Below are 20,656 nucleotides of genomic sequence, written 5' to 3'. Positions count from 1 at the left end.
GCTAAATATTACAATGAGCGCACAAACGATTGAAGGGAGATTTATTTATTTATTTATTTTATGGCTCTGACCTCTCCGATTGTCCTCCAAATAAAGGCGAAATGGGTTTTAAACTTTCCCCTTTCCATTACGCTCAATGGGAGCTTCATGTGATTTTATATATATATATATAAACACGCGCTGGGGGTTTATAATCTACCGGAAGAAGGATGAGGACCCAAAATCGAGTTAATTACAAGTACTTTTTCTTTATTTATAGGTGATTTTAAACTGAAATAGCTTCAATTTTAATCTAGACATAGATTATAGACATGCTAGTTTAATTTTTAAAAATACTTAATATCTCAATGGATTCTGGATCTTATCCTATTCATCACACAAATCTCTACCCTCAAGAAAATAGAACTCAACTAAACTTCCTAATTAGAATTTCAAATTGAAATCATTTTAATGTATTATTGGTGGGGGAAGTTTTCTAAAATTGACTGATGTCAACCTAAGGAAGGCTAAGGTGGCGCTATCAGTTGATTTTTGTTTGTTCTTAGAACAATATTGCCTGATGTCATTGATGATGATGCTGCAAATATACAAAATGGCCCCTCATTCCCCTCTTGAGGGTCTATTATTATTATTATTTTATTATTATTAATCATGGTTGTCCCAGCTAACTTAGGTGCATTTTTATTAATTTTTCAAGAATTTAAAATTTATGATATTTAAATTAATAATTTCTAAAAAGTAAATTTAAAACCTGATTAATTTAGCGTCATACTTTAGAGTTGAAGGTTTATTATTATATATTTTTTTAATCGGGATATCCATACTAGTTTATATGTATTTTAATTAATTTTTTAAGATTCTAAAATTAATAATTATATAAACTTTAGTAACTTTAAAATTTATAATATTTAAATTTAAATTGATGATTTTGTAAAGTAAATTTAGCAACCAGTCAATTAACTATTAGGTTGAGTGTGAATTACTGAACTTAATTAAAGACTAATGCGGCCGAAATAGAGAAAAAAAGATATTTGCTAAAATGCAAGTGGTTGGAGGGTTCGAGAAATTTTATAAGTCACCAGCAATTTGTCGTTGGCGATTACAACCATAAATTCCAAAGGTTAATAATTTCTGATCATTACCAATACTGACTCTCCAGTATTTAGCCCTCGTCAAGAACGTGTCAAATTAAAACGTGTATCCAGTTTTCTGTTTCATGTATTCTAGAATTATAATTTTTTATCCTTTATATATTTTTATATTTGATAAAAAAAATTTCTTTGAATTAATTTTTTTATTTTTAAATTCTTTTGATATATTAATATTAAAAATAATTTTTAAAAACTAAAAAATATATTATTTTAATATATTTACAAGTAAAAAATACATATTAAAATAATTTTTTAGAAATGCATGTAAGTGTTCGGCAGGAATACCATCAAATCTTTCGATAACTTTTCTATCACTCTCCACGAGTACAAGGATACTGTTCAGATGGAAAATTTTAAAACCCTTTTGCATTCAACCTTTCACTCTCAAGACTCTACCACATGGTTTTTGAAATATAGGAATTATGACATTTCTCGAAACGACTCATCAGCATTCGGATGCATTGCGTTTTATGTGAAAGATTTTAGATCAGAAATGAATTTCACAAGCAGTTACCTAGATCAGGAATGGCTCAATTCCATAAATACTTGGGTTTTAATTGGACTTGGCCATGGCTTCTAGCATATCCAGGGCAGTACAACGTCCATGCAAGAAAGAAATGGTGCTAAAATGATGGTGCCTATGGTAGTGGTCTAGTGGTAAAAGTATGAGATTAATAAATTTGTTTTTCCTGTGATTTTAGATTTAAATTTTGTAATTGTTAATATAATGATTATTAGAGACTTAAATGGTGGTTAAGTAATGGAATAATGCTTATAATTTTATTTTTATTTTCAACGCAGAATGAGAAAGTGTCAACACGTCAAGCTTTCCAATTATGTTGGCTATTCACAGGCACAGTAAAAATACTATGCGCAATTTATTAGTTAGGAAAATGCAACGTGGAATACATAGAAATAATTCGATCATCCGCAGTTTCTTTGTCCAATTTAAAGTGACATGAAATGAAAGTTAATTAATTTCAATAAAAGAAAAATCCTTGTGGCCCCGTTGATATATATTTGAGGGAGCCCAACAACTTTCCTTTGCTAAAGTATCAGTAGTCTTATTATACGCATCCACTTTGAAAAAGCAGTTGGAACTTCCATTTTCATGCACCATTTTCACATCCATGTGTACGGCTCCGCCAAACTCCACAGCTTTTTTCTTCAATTGCTAACCCCACATCCATTGTCATCAAGCTCACGATGTTGATCTTTATTGGACAGGCACGTGAAGTGCTCGATCAATTAAGTAGTCTTCAACTACTGGTGACCTGTGGCATAGCTGGGCACATTTATATCTGAAAATGATCGAGGAAGCAACATTATTGCCATACATTTCAAGCGAAATGATCACCATCTTAGGATATTAAGCTTCCACGACGGCTGCTTAAGAAATTAATTGAAAAACACAGTTGTGATTTGACAATGCTAATTGCCTTTTCCTTTTCTTCTTGCTCCGAGGGGGATCAATCCATACTTTTATCGTGCCGACGAAGAAATCTTGTTTGTCAGGGTAATTAATTATGAACTTCCAGGCAAAGGATGAGAAGTACGGGTTCCCAGTATATATATCATGAAGGGAACCATCATGCAGATCGATCGGTTAATCCAGTATTGGAGTACATGTTCTTGATCTGCCCTATATTTTCACGAAAAAGAGAGAGAGGGGGGCGATTTTTGTTATAGCAAACCTGTTACTGCCTAAAATCTTTTCCAGGGTTTGGGTCGCTAAAACACTGCAGTTGAATTCACTAAAATAAAAGTCTGCTAAGAATTGTGGCCCGAAACATATCTTATGTTAATGGGCTTCTTGGGTGGGTAACAGAACAAACGGCCCATATAATACACCATGACAAAATACCATTACTCGGCAAAGAGAGCCCAAACTGTTCAAAAGAAAAAAGCAAAGAAAGCCCAAAGAGACTTTACTGTTTATAGATTTCGAAAGAGCAGGGACGGGGAAGCAGAAGAAGTTAGGAGGAGTGGGGGTGAAGGGTGCGTGAGATGGGAACAGTAACTCAATGGAAGCAGCTTCTTCTAAGCGCATTAGAGTCAAACTCTCACCTCAAGCACTCTCCTTACTTTCAATTTGTATGCACGTCCCTCTCTCTCTACTCATAATTTTTGTGCTGATTAGTTATTAATAATGTTACTGTTTCTTTCAGGCAACGATTGGATGTAATGGCAGACCATCCAATCGCACTGTCGTTTTCAGGTCATCCTAATTCTTTTATTATATCATGAAAATTTGTTTCTATGAATTCTTAAGAAGTTTTCTGTCTGTCTGCCTGTTTGTTTGCTGCTGCTGCTGCTTTTTTTTTTTTTTTTTCTTTTCTTACAGAGGATTTGAAGAGAATAGCGATAGAATCCAAATCAACACAGATTGCCGTACACGCAAGGTTTGCTTGTCTCTTCGCTTTTTTTTTTCTTTTTTTTTTTGAATTTGGATAAGAATAATCCATTATTTCATCTTTGAGAAAACATGAATTCTTGTGCTATTTTTTTTATTAATAAAAACTTGAATATGCAGATTGAAGAACTAAAGCATTGTCCATTTGCCGAGGTAATGATAAATCGACAACTCTTCTGTATTTCAGAATTAGTTGTTCTTCATTTTTTTGATAGGAAAGTGTTTTACTTCGACCTAACTCAACTTGTTGTAGATATGTTGGTATTTTTCTGACTCTTGGGAGCAATTCCGGATCAATGGAAGAGTTGATGTTATAGATGGGTCCAATCCTGATCCGGAAAAGCTTCAGGTTCCATTCCTCTGTCCATTACATTATTATCATATTTTCTTACAAGATGTCTTATCAAACATATAGTTGATATTAAGTGTAGATGTCAAATGGTAATGCCCCTTTCTTGGGTATGAGAAAAGGACATCTGATGCTGAATGTTAAGTCGAGGCTCGTGATATATTCCGTATAGTTTTATGCTTGCATGAAAATTACAATTTTATAAGTAGTTTGATTGTGTGCAATGCACGAGGGAGAATTAAGTTTGAAAGATACAAACAGGGTAATGAGTATTGATATCTATCTAAGAGGAGATGCTAGTATGAGAGGGTATATAACTATATATTAATTGGTACCGACACTAATAAGAGTTTAAACATGGGGGGGAACCATTTTTTTGTTGTGGTTGGTCCTAATTAGTATGTGTAGATGACATTACTGAAGTAAACAACCCTGTCAAATTGTGACAGTCATGAAAAGATTGCTTTGGATTTGAATCCCCCATATTTCTCATCTTGTTAGTTCTTTATGCCTTCAATTGAAGACTCTGCATGTTTGAACCATAAATTTGGGGCTGAATCCTGCCCATGGGTTGTTGTGGCTGTTTGAAAGTAAAAAGGGAGGGGTTCCCAGCTCTATGTACCTCATTGTCTGCAAGTTGCAACATCACCCTTCCAACAAAGAAAAAAAGAATATTTGTCAATTTCATGGCATTACTTTACTATCAATCTTTAATGAAAACACAAGATTATCTTCATTAATGCGGTGCTTCAGTTTCATCATAACAGGCAGCCCATGAATCATAGAAGAGCAGTATCATCCGGTTATCTTCACCTTAATATTAGTGTCATTGCAGAATTAATTGAAAACAACATGATATCCGCAAGACTTTTCTGGTTAGAAATGGCAAAACCAATTTTTGTAAGGAATGGTTTGGGTGGTTGTATGCTGAAATAAGGCTTTTGTTAATTCAAGATAATGACTTCTGATGTGTTATGCTATTGATTTTTCCATTTCTCATGCTTTCATTCACCTGGAGCTGCTTAGAGTTTGCTCATTTCTTTAAATTAATCGTGCAGCAAAGAGAGAAATCATGGTTTGCTAGTTCTTTGAAATCAAGGCTGCAGTACTTGGGACCTAATCCTGGTCTTCCTTGTCTAAGTGAGCAATCTCTGAACGAATTATTTCTTGACCCCTCTTCAGGCCCAGTTGCCTCATTTTGTCTGCTGGTTTTAGATCCAGATCAGGTTCAACTTTCTGCAATATTGAATTAATTGACGCCACTTATTTTTTCTTTCAGTCTTCGTAAAATCCATCCAATTCACAGGTTGACTGCTTGAATTTGAAGAGTAACCAGAGAACAGTGTCCACCTTGTCACGATGTGCCAACGGAGAAATGTGTTGGAATTCAGAGATGATCAATCCGTAAATCTACATACAGAAAGAGTTGCTAATTTGCAACCATTAATTGTACATGTAGCAGAGAATAAAGAAGAACCCGCTGATGTTTGCTTGAATGGGTTTTATATAATTATCTGTTTTGCCTTCAATAAAAGGACCAAGATGTATTAGCTAGAAAAATCTTCAATGTCATCTTAATGTGAAAAAACCCTGATCAGGCCCTTGGATTTAAAACTGTTATTAGAACATAACCTTTATATCTCTATACAAGAGTTTTAGTTACCACTTGGATGTGAAATCTCTGATACGAATCATGTGATGTTTGCCAGCCTCCCATGTAAAGCATCTTGCCTAATTGTGCATCCCATTCCTTAAGTTCAAAGATACCAGGAGAATGTGGGACAGCCTATTGGAACAAAAGAGTAAACTTAAATTCGCCTCCACTGGGATTGTGGAATACACATTTGAGTAAGAGGCTTTAGTGCTTCCCTGCTGTTCAGGGCAGAAAGGGACTGCTTTTGTATTCTCAGTGTTGCACTTCAACTATGTAGTCCCCGTAGTTTTGTTTCAACTACCTGAAGTTTATCTGGGCATGAGAGGTGGTTGTACCACCCCTGGAAATGATTCCCGGGTTGTATTTACGTTGTCTGCGGTAAAGATCTTGTCAGCTGTTAGCTGACAAACATGTTTGCTGGCTTTGACCTGTTATTCTAGAGTTTAGTTAGACAGTGTTCAATACTTCCAGGAGGTCTCGAGTTTGAGCTCCCTCTAGCTCCTTTCCTGGATATTATTAAAAAGGAAAAAAATGTGTTTCCTTGGCACTTTCCAATTGTCAATATTCAATGGAAGTATCTATTTCTATGAAGATTTTTTCAGTTGTTACTTAGCTAACTGGTTGAAATATTTTCTCACTATTCTACGGTACTGGTACAATGTTTCATTTCATGTTTATTGTACTTCCAAGTTTATTGTACTACACTGGAGTACTGATTGTTCTATCTGGAGGAGGTCCCATTGATTAGTTTATGCATATATATAGTAGTGCAACTATGTTGTGCTTATTGTTTCTTATTTCAACACTTGCAAATCAAGGAATTTGGAGAGCCATGAAAATATGCATTCGTTTCATGCATGTTTTTTTCTCTAGTTTGATTTAGCTTAAAATCTCTTGTAGCATCTTGTGTCTTCTACGCTTCCAAAACCATGTTAAATTGATGAAGCTGTTTTATGATACTGTAGGATATAACAAAGTCAAGTTTGGTTCCGATGGATGCGACCAAGTGACTAACTGAAAGTACATCAAGTCAAGGTACAATCTTATTTCTTATTACATCTACTCTTTTTACTTACTGGTATTCCTTGATCTCCCTGCAATCCAATAACCACACACCATGGATCACAGCTCATTGATGAAGCTGTTTTATTAGGGTATAACAAAGTCAAGTTTGGTTCCAATGGATGCAACCAAGTGACTAACTGAAAGTACATCAAGTCAAGGTACAACAATCTTATTTCTTATTACATCTACTCTTTTTTTCTTATTGGTATTCCTTGATCTCCCTGCAATCCAATAACCACACACCATGGATCACAGCTCATGATCAGGGTGCCATCGCCTTTCGTTAAAGGTTCAGGACCCCATTCCATTAGTGTTTGACTTGCATAGGGAAGGTGGCTCTATGGATGCATGTTTCAGTGTTGATTCACTGTCATGTGCACGGTACCTGCAGCTCTAGTCCTAATCATAATCGTCCCCATAATAATAGCTAAGAATCAGCCTGAATGAGTCAGGTTTCTTTTGGGGTTGTTGTATAGACTTGTCAATCTGCATCAATCATTGTGTGATGGGCCAGTTTCTTAGTTGCTTATTTATGTGAATTCATTAGGTTAATGCATCTTGTCATATTCTCAATGCCATGTTATCTCATCTGCAAGCATGAAAGGTTCTCTTCCGCCTTCAAAGCCCTGTGTGTTTCCTAGTCTCAACTTGTGGAAGTTGTCTCATCTTTCTTACCACCATCTTGGATTCTTGACGTACTGACTGGATTGGCTTTTGCGTGACATCATGTGAGTCTGCCATAGTTTGAATTTGGGAATTAGGTGTGGTGGTTTTGGAATTGCATAGTTGACTGCATAATATATCAGTATACTGGACCAGCATGTCGTATATTTTTTTTTTGACAACAAAAAGCAAGTTTTTTAAATGTTTTTTTTTTAATATTCTAATTATAAAATTAAAAAGTCTGTGCATGCATTGAGAACATCTGTACCAATAAATACAAAAAAAACAAAATGTTAACGTGTCTATTCAACTTATCTCGTTACTGGTCAAATAATTTTTTTTTCTAATGTAAAAAAATTATTGTGTAAGTTTTATTAACGTGTTTTTTTGACATCAAATGAAAATAATAACCATAAATAAAAAAATCAATGCTTATATATAATAAAATATAGAGCGTTAATAAAAACATTTAAGATCTCAAGTTAATTTTTAATGTAGTAGAAGAATATAACAATGTTTCAATTGCTATAGTGAAACACCATTTTCTTAGTCTTCGTATAATAATTTTTCAAAAGAAATTAAAAAAGAATACAAATAAGAACAAAAAGAATGATATAAATAGGCCAAGTAAATATTTAAAGCATAAAAAATAAATAATAATATTTTTTTCCAAAAATAAAAGTAAAGAAAAAAAGAGGAAAAATTAAAAAAATATATATATATAAATAATAATAAATAAGTCAAGTGTAAAATGATAAAAATATCAAATATAAAGAGAGAAAAATATAAAAATACTTGTTCTTTTTATTAAAAAAAAACCTTGAAAATTACAATTTTGTCGTCATTGCAGTTAAAAATTTAGCAAAATTTATAATGGTATCATTTCTACGTGAAAACACCATTTTATTTTTATTATATGTATAATTTAGTTTGTTCTACCTAAATCCTTCAGGTCAGTCAAAAATATTATAGGTTGCTGTGTCATCCCCTGGTGTGGTTAGCATGATTTTTTTTTTTTTTCTTTTATGGAAAAACATAAAACATAGGTCAAAGGAGGTTTATTACCACCAAATACTTGTAGAAATACAAATACAAATGCGAAAGGAAATGGAGAATTTATTGGTTCTTTTTTCTTTTCTTTTTCCTCTTTACACCCAGAAATTGATGATCTGAAAGAAATTGACACTTGCTGAGAAAGAATCCATGATTCAAAAGATCACATCCATCCATCCATCCATCTTCACTGTGCTATTTATTGAAAAATCCGACGGCCCTAGCAGCGGGGCAGATCTGCTGGAGGATGAGGGAGAGTCTGGAGGTGCCCTTTCCCATTCTTCACTATAAAAACCGTACCTAACCCCCACGATTGGTGTATATCTAAGTGACAATGCATAAACCAAACACCTATAATAAAATTAAGAAGGTTGGTCAGGTACAAGTTCTTAAAAAAATAGCAGTAATGGACTCAGATAACTTTTTTTAATCAAGTGACATGTTTGCTCATAAGTGTCTTACCAGGATTGTCAGCAACAAATCGAATGGCGGCCCATCCACCCACTGGAACTCCAATTGTGTTCATGTATGGTGGATCAACTAAATTTAGACTTGCTGTCTGCGGATTATAGTTTCCTGCGCCATAACCCACGACGTAGAAGCTGTAGCCGTGAAGATGAATAGGGTGATTTTCAGTTGTGACCGTCCCAGTATCCTGCAAGATCATTTGCACGCGGGTTCCGTATTCAAGGACCTTGACCCTAGTCCCATTCATCGAGCTGGTGTCGTTAGGAGCGTTGTTCGGTGCCCCATTGACGAAGTCATAGAATCTGAAGGGTGCCCCGGGAAAGTTATCGGTGAAAAACCCGTCAATTCCTTTATAATAAGCTTCCAAAACTGAAACTGTTGGCTTGATGAAACTGATATTGTTCATGGAAGCTGCCATCGTCCCGTTATTGAGGCCTTCACTTGTCAATCTCTTTTGGAACATCGGAAGTGTGACTGTCTTAACAGCCAAATTGTCGTTAAAGCTAGGCAATCTAGCTGGTAAGGATAAGCTGTTAGGCAATGCTTACTGGAAGTACGCAATTGCAGATATATTCTGGAATGGAACGTTTTGACCTGACACATAAGGTCCCATGGCCATGGAGTATTTTCCAATTGTCTGATCAGCGGTAACAAGGACGATCATGGTCTGGCCTGGTCCGAGCATCACGCGGTCTGTGGTGAATGGTTTTGTGTATTCAGCATCGGCTTCCACTATTGTTAATTTGTGATTAGCAATAGCGAAGAAGCTCTCCATGTTTAAGCCTGCGTTTATCAGCCTTAACAAGTAGGTGATCTTGTACACATCTGAAATGTATTACGACTTTGTAGTTTAACAAATTTCAAAAGCAGGATTAATTATAATACAGTAATGAAATAGTTAGTAGCTGAGCTGCTTTTGTTTTCATGACTTCTCATCAACATGAATTTAATATTTGTCTGCGCACTTGAATGTCTCATGATTTAATTTAATCCTTGAAGTCATTTCTTGCTGACGAATGTATTAGGACTTTGACTGCTTCCAACTCTCTGAATAAACCTATCGTCTCATGTCTTGTAGCTTCACTGTTAGCTCCAGGGAAAATTAAGGGGTGTATAATAAAGGACATGACCATTAATGGTGTACGCATTTGCTGGTGGAGGACGCTTGCTACGACTTGGCGCTCAAGTTGTACAATATCCTGAAGCCAGTATTCCCCTAAACAGCAATGAGATTTACTGTACATTGATAAGTAGTGCTCTTTGCATGATGAAGTAATCAATTATACAGTGTGATGGTTAATTAGAGGCTAATGATGTACCTAGAATTACAATATGCTCTTCGTATGGGTACTTGAATGGGTATGGGACCCCAGGCTTTGGATATACGACCAGGGCACCATAAACTGTGGCCCTGAGCCAGGAAACATGAGCATGCCAGAAGAAGGTACCAATGTGAACTCATATGTGAAAGTCTGGCCAGGTTGAATCGGACATTGGGTGATATACGAAGGTCCGTCGAACCAGCATGATAGTATCTGCCTGACTCCATGCCTGTAACATAGCCAGTTTTTACCAAGAATTTAAAACAATTAAACGACGACTGATAATCGATAAGTTTGCCCAATATAATTAATTAGATTATTATGTGTATCATTGAAAGTTATATGGAGCAAGCATAATTACCAGTGGATAGTGGCGTTGTAAGGTGACTCGTTACTAACTTTTACGATCAATCTATCGCCTTGTTGGGCATAAACAACTGGTCCGGGAAACATATTGTTGACTGTCACGATTTGCTTAGAGTTGCACAGTTTATTGACTGTCATCGTTTGAATCTGTTTATCATAACCAAAAGAACAGAAGAAAAAAGAAATGGGGAATGGTGTGTGAATATTATATGGAAACATATCCAAGTAGAAAGTATGGAATTGCCATGCATGTATGTGTACATGGATAGAGTAAAAGAGAGACCTTGAAATCATAAAACCTGGTCGATCTCCCTCGAGGCCACTCTGGAGCAGCATGAATAGTAGTGTAAGCATAGGATATCAAGCATAACCACAGCATAAATGAAGTTACTAGGTTGGCCATGTTGAGAGAGATGAGAGAGAGAGAGAGAGGGTGATGAGTTAATTTGAAGTGCGAGGCTAGAGGGCTGGAAAGGATGCATTTTAATAGAGTTAAAGCATATTAATTTTTTAAGCATGGGAGGGGAAAAAAAAAAAATAAAGGGCTTGTCTAGTTTTATTATGTTTGTCAGCTTTCATGATTCCTCTAACATGGATTCGTGATAATAAGGTGTTGGGCGCGTGATTATTCAATGTGACCCAATGTAGGGAAGGGTTTTTCTCTCTCTCTCTCTCTCCCTCTCTCTCTCCCCCCTTGAAAAGGAGAGGTTTATGTGTTCCTCTTGATTTGTAAGCCTTCAGCAATTTTTCAGTGACGAAATCATGTCATTTGACTCAGGAAATAGCACACCTGCTTCCAATTAAACACTGTCTCCATCCACTACAACAGCTACGTACCTGCCCTGCTGATAGTTTATAGTATAATGTAGCATGTATTCGCCATGAAAGCATCTTTAGTTGACTGTTACATACAACCGCAGCATGCAAACCATGTCACAGAGAAGGCTTCAACTTCATTTTTCAATCAGTATTGGTTTTGAACCATTTATATACTTCTTGTTATTGTCATTTATTGCTTTGTTTCTCAACCTACATTATTTGCATATAAGACAACGCATAGAGAGATCAGCACTAGCCATGTATCTTTTCATCCATGTTTATAGAGAAATGTGTGTGATGATTTTGAGAGAGATGAAAGGCCAAACAAAGCTACAAAAAAGGCAAAAAGATTAAAACAATCCAAAAGATCGAATTCCAGCCTCTTTTTGCTCTTTCTTTTTTTATATGTTCAAGAATCCTACCTTCTTGCGCTAAAAGACAGCAAAAAGTGAGTAAAGGTAGGGTTTGTTTGCTGTGTTTTTCAAAGACATCTCCTGTACTCAAATCATAAGCATAGTTGGTGCACGCCTTCCCAATCCCCATGGACCTTCCTTGGGAGCGCTATGGCATGAACTTCCAAAGCCAAAATCTATGTATGTCTACAAGTGCTTTAATCGATCTCTCTTCCCCGGCCCGGCCATAATTAATTACTCCTCCTCCTTAAAGGGTGAAGCTTTTAAAATGTGCACTCCTTTTTATTGATCAACTTGGCTGCTATAAACAAAGCGTTTTATTTGCTCATTATGCCCACCATTTGCAGTTACTATATATCCCCTTTTCAATCTTTTTGGACTATAAGTGGGACAAATTATGATTTTGAGACGATATCTGATAAGAAATAATAATAATTAAAAAAAAAACTTCCCATTTAATTACCCCATGCCCTTATGATAGATTTGCTTTCCATGGATAATGCACGTCTAATTGGGGAAGATTTCCTTTGGTAATTGATACAGAAGAATTAATTATTGATATAATGAAGTAGTGATTAATTTAATTATCGGTCTGGTTTTGACCCACTAATCATACATTAATTTCTTTTATTTTAACTGCATGAATACTAATATATCAAAATCTTTTTCAAACGAGTTTTAAGAGAATCATATTCTGTCCTTGATTTGATGCATTTATTCACATCAAACGAGAAATATCTTTCTCGTATTCTCACTGCCTCATGGGCTAAGACCTTAAAGGTTTATTAATCACACATCACAATACATCAATAAAGCCATTTCCCCTTCATGGGTAAAACTAAAAGATACTGATGAACAGTCGTGAACAAATCAATGCCATAAAGGGAGAAAAACTTCACGTGATTAGTGTACGAATATTTCTTTATGTTCCCTTTGTAGTCGTTTGTTTGATTAGAACATCAGAGTACAAATTAGAGACACAAGTGTAGAGCTTTACAAAATTGCCAGCAGGAGTTTCCAAACATAGAAAAAGTGAAATTAAAAAAATAAAATTACAGGCGACCAAAATTGAGCCACTAGATCATTGTGCTCTTTGGCATGCATGATTTTTTAACTTCAAATTCACGCTTCAGGAATCAGGAGTGCTGTTGGTGTTATATCGTGTCAGGACTTAATTCTGACTTTGAACTCATAAGCATGCTTTTGATTCTCCCTCGTCTCGAGCTCCAAGGCCTTCTTTCCAGCTTCTTCTTCTTCTTCTTTTTCTTTTTCAATTGCTCGAGTTCCTCATGCAACAGCACAGCTATGACGATTAATTTAAATACGAGGAGCAGTTAATCAGCCTAAGAAAGTCCACTTGAACGAAAGAGATTAAGCCACATCCCAAACCAACTTGATTGTAGCTCTATTTCTGACAAATTAACCAGTTCTCTAATTAAATAAATAAATATTCCAGCCATAACTTGTATATATATATATAGACCTTTTTGTTCTTTATGAATTGCCGCCGTGATGCATGAAAGAAATGTTATTTAATTTGTTTGTTTTATAATGCATGCAAGGAAGCCATTGCATGTACGAATTAATGCCCACCTTTTCACGTAAAATTATAACTACACGACTCCTTTCTTTCATAATTAAATGAGGATTTAGATAGGATTCCACATGCATATATCGGTCCATTGATTAGGGTAGAAGCTAGCTAGCTCGGACAAGAAAAGTTTAACTCTAAAGAGTTGACCCTTCTACTTGTTTAATAAATCCGAACACTACAGCATAACTAACCTCGACGAATATTTCAACAGTTTGAAGGAGAATCTGCTTTTTTGAAAACCATTTTTTATCATCTTTCTCACCGGTGCTGGAATCAACGGCGACCATGGCCGGTTCACAGATTAAATTAAAAGGGATTGTTTTTTTTGTTTAATATTAATTTAATAACTTGCACCTAATCTTATATAAATCAAGCCATTAACATTTGGAAAGCCCGTCCGTGTAAGGATCCCTAGCTAAGATGCTACTCACATGTAGAGCTTTATTATTATAATTAGAGAGTTAATTAATAATAAGCTCTCTTTTCATGCAAATTGCAAATGTCTCATTAAAATTAATTTACAATTTACTCATTTGGTTCATTCTAAAAAAAAATCATTTGATTAAGTGGGCCACTATGTAGGTGGTTCAATTAATTAATCTCTTCTGTGAACATTCTTTGGGAAAGCACTGCTCATGTTCGTCACCATGGTTCGGCGAATAATAAACTCTAGTAAATGTTGAAGAAACTGCCTTGTCGTTTTAAAAGCATACTGTTAGGGGTTTGTGAGTGTTGAGGCGCCATTTATGCACGGGAAATGCTATATATTTGATGGAATATTACCATCAAATTTGAAGCTTGATGTGGGTGGGTTAAAGGGGTTTTCTTCTTCTTCTTTTTTCCATTACAGCTGCCAACGCGGTATAAAAAGCTTTGATATATGGAATTAGTTTGCACAGCATTGGATTTAAACTGTGAACCTACTAAGCAAATGAGGGCATCTGAAGCATCCCCCTCCCCGCTCTGTAAATGGTAATAATAATAATAATAATGATCAATTGTGGGCATTTTAGTTTCAAGTTGGCAACAGATGAAAATTAAGTAACTATAGCTATGATGAGATACGAGCAAGACAAAGATATAAATTATGAAAAAGAACTTGCCAATATCCAGAATGCAATATCTCAACTAATTCTAATTGTAATGAGGGATTTTCTGCCCTTGTTTAAGCATCTAAGTTGAAAAGGGTGGCGAAAAAAGATGATAGCCAAGATCTAATTAATAATGGGCTAGCTGGTGAAGAATCTCTAAATGATTGCATCATTTGCGAGGTATTATTGATATGATCAAGCATAGGAGGACGATGACAGACATTTATTAATAAACAAATAAGCTTAGTTTTCATGAAGGTTCTTCTAAAAGAAGCTTCGTCAAATACATACATTTATATATATATATATATATATATATATATATAGTCTATGAATTAAGAAAATAAGCATTTGACATCAATATTAATTAATTATACGCAAAGAATTAATTTCAGATCCTACTGAATGCATGAGACACTGAACAAAAAGCTTCTTTTCTAATCACCGTTTTCATCACTGTGCTGCTAAGTAATGTCAGGATGATGGAGGATTGAGAAGGGAAGGAAGGCAAGGCAGTCCTGCGGGTTTGTCCTCATAATTGTGAACACCACAGGGACATGAGAAGTGTACAAATCAGCAGGGAAGGAAGGCAATTAAGGCAGTCCTGCGGGTTTGTCCTCATAATTGTAAACACCACAGATCCAAAATTCAAATATTATCCCATTCTCTTTCTCTCTTTCTTTTTTATCTTTGGGATCTCATTAGCAGTAATATTAATAATGATAATAATAAATGGTTCCTTTTCTTCATAGGTTATCGATTTGATATATATCTATAAATAAATATAACTCGTTTTTCATTTCGTAAAACATTTTTTTCTCATCTTATTAATTTAACCCCGTGAGTGATAATATATAGAATGTTTCCTCCCTAAGGTCCATTTTGACTATGACTTTCAATCTATAGCTGCCATGTGAAATATATGAATTATTTTATGTATTGTAAAATAGTATACTGAATACATGTAAGAGTAGGATTTAGGAATTCTTTTTTTATGCACTACTAGCTGAGCTGTGTGGCCTGCACTTCCTGCTGGTAATTTTTTTTTAGATTAAAATAAATATACTAAAAATAAAAATTACCATTTTTAATTTTAATAAATAAAAGATCAGAAATAAATTTAATAATTTTTTTATTGAAATAAATAACTTTAAAATATACTAAAAATACCATTTTTGAGATTAGTGTTATATTTCTTTTAATAAAATAATCGAGTGTATTTTTTTTTTCAGCTATTCATGATTCCTTATGTTTTTAATTTAATTTTTCTTGTCGATGCAAGTTAATTATTGTTGCATGATTACATAAAAAACAGACTTTAAAAAACATTTTTGTATATTATTCTTATAGTTTTTTTTATATTTTCACAGCACGGCATAGTGATGAAAACATTATTTCTTTATTAAACTTAGATTGCTAAAAATCTTTAAAATATAAATTCTCATCATCATGAAAATAGGTTTTGAAAATCGCATCGCCACAAACAGTGTGCATAAGACGAGTTTGTTTCTAATTACGATGGGAGAAGTCTATTCCCAAAGTGTAATCCAATTTAAAATATGGTTTAAACTCGGTTCAGTTCAAGATTTGAGCTTTGAGTTTGAATCTGGTCATTGAATTTTGATCGGGTTACCGACTCAACCCACTGGATCAGTTGGGTAATACCAAATCATGACTTTTCCTATTTTTTCTTCAATCCTACCTGATTTCAGTCACGGATCGACTCGCTAGGTCGAGCCGAGTTTCAAAACTATATATGGGATCTTTCAATAAAAAACATTAAGTAATTAATATAAGATAGGGTCGACTTTCTTTCTTTTTTTATATATTTTTTTCATTTTATCGTTCGACATTAGTTTTGTTTTTAAAATTGGTTTTGTGATTTTCTTCAATTTCTTTTTTATCGAGTTATCTCGATCTTATGATTTGCTTCATGAGTTTTATGAGTTAACTTGGATTGACTAACCTTTAATTATCTAAGTTGCATGTCTATCATGCTATCTCAGGTTGACATAGGTTAATTTTTTTTATTTTTTATTTTATCCAATTTCATGTTTTCAAATGTTTTTTTTTTTCAACTTAACATGATTTTATATACATGAACTTTATTTTTAAAAATAAAATAAAAATTATTTTTAGATAATATTTATGACATGTACAATCTTGCATACTTCTTTTTTTTCTTTTATTTTGTTCAATTAATTTTTGTTTGTGTATCTATTTGTATTATTATTTTATTAAATAAAAAATAATTTTAATAAATAAATTCAGTAAATATGTATGGATAAATATTCCATGTTGTAAGATCAAATATCTTAATTTATATTTATTTCTTGATTTTTTTTAATTTTATTTTTAGTTATTGTTAAGGATTGTTTTCTATTTATTTACACAAATGGTTCTTGAATATTTTTTTTAGTTTAATGCTTTCATAAACATTTTAATTCACATTAAAAAAATTTATGATATAAGACATAAATGAAAATCCTGTATATAATTTTATTATCATCATAGCCTTTGGTAACCAGTTTTTGCCACGCATGAAGTTGGTCGCGCAACACACCTCACAAAAATTTTTTTAGTCTAAACACAACAAGTTACTTGTTTTTTTTATTTATTTTATTTATGTACCATCCACTACCCATCTTTAATATCTTCTTCTTCCTTTTTAATCACATCTCTGTTTGTAAAGTACATGACAACATAAAATAAAATAATTCTCAAATCATTCATAATCGATATCTCACCATTATTTAATTTTAACCATCAAAACTCCACAAATGCTTAAAAATTCAATGGAAGCCAATCATTTTAAAAATAAAAAATTATTAGATTTTGAAAATGTAATAAAATTATTGAACTTGAACGTATTAACTTAAAATTTATTAGAGATTCAGAAGATTTATTCTTTTGACAACATATCCAATATTAAAAAAGAAACATTTTTCATATATATGATTTATAAAGAAACAATTATTCATATTTCTATTGTTAATTTCTTTATCCACGTCTCGTAAAAACTTTTTATTATAAAAGGATTCATTGATACTACAAATAACATACTAAAATTTCTTAGCACCCTCTTATCAACATCATGCACTTTATTTATTCAAATTATATAATCACTCATGAGTTTAAATAAAATAATTGATAAGTTTTATATTAATAATATAATTTGTTAGGAGAAAACTTTGGAATTTCATGATATTAAAACACAAGTAATAGAAAAAATGATTTATAAACAATTTAAAATGATTATGCTGCACACACGCCTAGTTTCATGATATGTAAGTCCGGATCAGAGCAAATGCCAAGAAGCGCATCTAGTGTAGTGGTATCATAGTACCCTCCCACGGTACTGACCGGGGTTCGATTCCCCGGATGCGCATTGCTCTTTTTATGCCAGAGCAGTTCATTTCAGCCTGCATTTCAAGACTGAAAATAATAGGGGATATAGCCATCATTTCTCACAGGATTGTAGCTATCCAATCACCACAAAATAATCGGATGTGTTTTGCCATCATTCTAAAGAATTTAGGGTTTATATATATCTAAACGGGATAAGAGTTAGAGCGGATGAGCCTTGACTTAGCAGCAATCTTCTTGTCCTCTTCAAGAGATCATTGGAAGAGTGGAACTGTGGAAGGGTCACGGCCAAGTGAGTCTATGGCACTCACTCACTTGGCCATGACCCGCCATCGTGATAACTCCAGCTTGTGTTTTTAGGATCAAATCCAGTGACTATCCTCCATTCATGTCCCTGTGCAGGAGTCACCAGGGAGCTCAAAATGGCAATACAGTTCCCAACTAAGAACCACCGGAAATCCATGCGAGCTGGGCTGGCATTGCCTATCAGGTAACCTCCCCGCAAAGGCATGAAATCAAACACCTAATCAGGAATGGACTCCGGGATGACATTAAATTTATTGACTGTGGTGTGGGAGAACTCCTCAGTTTTGTAGCGATATATGTTTTTTAGCTGTGTGAAAGCCAGCCAATATTGCAGCTGAGATCTGTGATGCGCTTCTCAATTCGCTCGATAAATCCCTTGCTATCGCGCTCTGTTCTTAACATCTGCTTTGCACACCTCAGTGCAAAGTAGAAAAGTGCTTGGATTTCAATTGGATACCCGTTTATTCCCTGTTCCAAAAACAAAAGGAAGTTCAACTACAAAATTACAGTCCATCAAGAGAAATTATTGAATTTTCCTAATTATCTGGGAACCAAGATTAGAATGGGCTGCTATCCGAACCTCTTCATTAATGCCAGTTGCCATTGAGAATATCCATAAGTGCAATCACAGTTGTTCTCTCCAATGTAGTTAAAAAGAAAGCGAACTGAATGAACTGCTAGCTATTTCAAATTCAAGGGATAAGCTCTCTGCATTTGATTTTCATAACTGCGCATATAAAAACAAGATTGTGCTGAAAGGGAGAAGATGTAGAAATAAGAAGGGAAACCTAATTTTACGTTGACCTAAAATGAATGACTCAATGATCAGACCTATACTATAAAGTGTGGATCAGCATTATCAAATTGAAATAATATGGTTTCCCATATTCCATCAAGATTGTGGATTACAATGAAGAGAAAACTCACCATCCTCCTGTCATCATGCAGCACCCATCTGCACATAAAAGTGTTGGGAAAGTGTCAAAGCCATCCAAAAGGCAAAGTTTAAGTATCAGTTCCATTCCTCTCTGCACTTCTGGGCGATCTAATAGGGCACAATCACGAGTGCGCTTGATATAGGACCTAAGAAGAATTATCCACCAGAAACCTGAATCAACAGGTGCCACTCTTCCAATTGCACTGGCACCAAAATCCACAGGCAAGGTTTCCTTTTCCTGACCAGAGTCATAGAGGACCTTAAAACTTGCAGGCAAGACACCTTCTCCAAGAGTGAATTAAGTTATCAACCCTTTTTTTCCAAACCCTGGAGGTGGGGGGGGGGGTCTTCAGCAGAAAATCTTTCACAATCTCAGGTTCTGCAGGTTCCTTCATTAGACATGCTAAGCCACTAGGAACAAATTCTCTCACAAAAACCTGCAGGTAATAAAGGGGAAAAGGATAAATCTACAAGTCATGAAAAAAGGAAGAAACAGCATGGGCCAGTCTGGAATAAGTGAAGTTACATAATATAAGCATGAGAACTATGATGGCATTAGCACTATGATCTGACACAATCCAAAATTATGATATGAAAGGCCCAGTTAGCGAAACCTGAACAAAGCACACTGCAAGCACCGAGTTCCATTAAAGAAGGAAATGAAAGCAGCTTTCAAAAGGAATTTCAAACATATTTGAAACACCAAAGGAATTTAGCTCTTGCCACAACATCAAACAGCTTGCTGTAATCCAATTCATATGCACCGTGATCAAAGGGCCATCTACCTAGTCAGAATGAAAGGTGGATTGGAACCCAAGGACCCTTCAGAGAATCCAAACGATACATTTAGTATACAGCACACAAAGATCAAACTTTCAACCCACCTGGAACTTCAATAACTCTGAAAAGTATTCTAAATCAGGGAACATCAAACCAGCAACAGTTTTTCGGGCAAATTCAGATCAGATTCCAATGCTAAGTAAATCACAAGTTAAACCATCCTTTCTAATTACGTTTTACATGTCTGAAATACTAGGACGTCCTTAGATCAGATCAGCCACTGAAGCATACAATTATAACACGAAACACAATTATTTGCACACTGCTCCATTAAATTTCATTTGCCTTCTTCTCTTATTTTAAAACTGCCCATTAAGCATTTCATTTGTCTTCTTCTCTTATTTGCACACTGCTCCATTAAATTTCTCACACTTCATAGTAACTACCTATACGAGGAACACAATTATTCGATTCCGACTTCTTCTTTTTTTGTCTTCAAAATCTTAAACCTAGTTTAAAAACCGTTCCTTCTTAAATTTCCAGCCTTAGCTCATCCTATCTAACATCTACTGAATCACCGTAGAATCACCTCTAGAATCACCGTCGACAGATGCGCCAGCCAAATGAAAAGGCCCAGAGAGGGATAAGAAGGGTTTATCGGTTGGACAAAGCAAAGGGCGCATAAACACCAGCGTAAAACACACCGTTTGGTTATTTAAATGGCAGAGACCGTAATTTAAATACAGTGGAGGGGGTTTTGACGATATTTGCCAGTGACAAACAGACAGCCACTAACTAGTAATTACAGTACTACCCTGAAATTGAAACAGCGATTGCTGAGGAACG

General features: G+C 34.7%; 2 protein-coding genes, 1 long non-coding RNA gene and 1 other non-coding gene across 4 annotated transcripts; 2 read left to right on the top strand and 2 right to left on the bottom strand.

The window, feature by feature from the left end:
- The first annotated feature begins 3,084 nt into the window (after window positions 1-3,084).
- LOC118041229 (pyridoxine/pyridoxamine 5'-phosphate oxidase 2) lies at window positions 3,085-5,578 on the top strand. The gene is made up of 7 exons (XM_035048476.2): window positions 3,085-3,245; window positions 3,320-3,369; window positions 3,496-3,553; window positions 3,685-3,717; window positions 3,818-3,913; window positions 4,972-5,139; window positions 5,220-5,578. Exons 1-7 carry the CDS (start codon window positions 3,159-3,161, stop codon window positions 5,319-5,321), a joined length of 594 nt encoding a protein of 197 aa, XP_034904367.1. The 5' UTR covers window positions 3,085-3,158; the 3' UTR covers window positions 5,322-5,578.
- A 2,760-nt stretch (window positions 5,579-8,338) lies between these two features.
- Window positions 8,339-10,945, bottom strand: LOC118041230 (laccase-6). Its single transcript, XM_035048477.1, is given in 8 exon segments — window positions 8,339-8,699; window positions 8,811-9,657; window positions 9,942-9,979; window positions 9,982-10,032; window positions 10,136-10,267; window positions 10,270-10,367; window positions 10,500-10,651; window positions 10,788-10,945. Coding segments are annotated over 8 exon segments (1,569 nt in total). The 5' UTR covers window positions 10,908-10,945; the 3' UTR covers window positions 8,339-8,568.
- A 6,793-nt stretch (window positions 10,946-17,738) lies between these two features.
- TRNAG-CCC (transfer RNA glycine (anticodon CCC)) lies at window positions 17,739-17,809 on the top strand. The gene has a single exon. It is a non-coding gene; the product is annotated as a tRNA-Gly (tRNA).
- On the bottom strand, window positions 17,745-20,636 carry LOC118041889 (uncharacterized). The gene is made up of 3 exons (XR_012167755.1): window positions 19,021-20,636; window positions 18,674-18,820; window positions 17,745-18,561 (listed from the first exon to the last, which is right to left on the bottom strand). It is a non-coding gene; the product is annotated as an uncharacterized lncRNA (long non-coding RNA).
- Between the last annotated feature and the right edge of the window lie 20 nt (window positions 20,637-20,656).

This window comes from Populus alba, chromosome 14 (genome assembly GCF_005239225.2).
Source record: "Populus alba chromosome 14, ASM523922v2, whole genome shotgun sequence".
NCBI classification, from domain to species: Eukaryota; Viridiplantae; Streptophyta; class Magnoliopsida; order Malpighiales; family Salicaceae; genus Populus; species Populus alba.
This window is presented reverse-complemented; position numbering and strand designations above follow the sequence as displayed.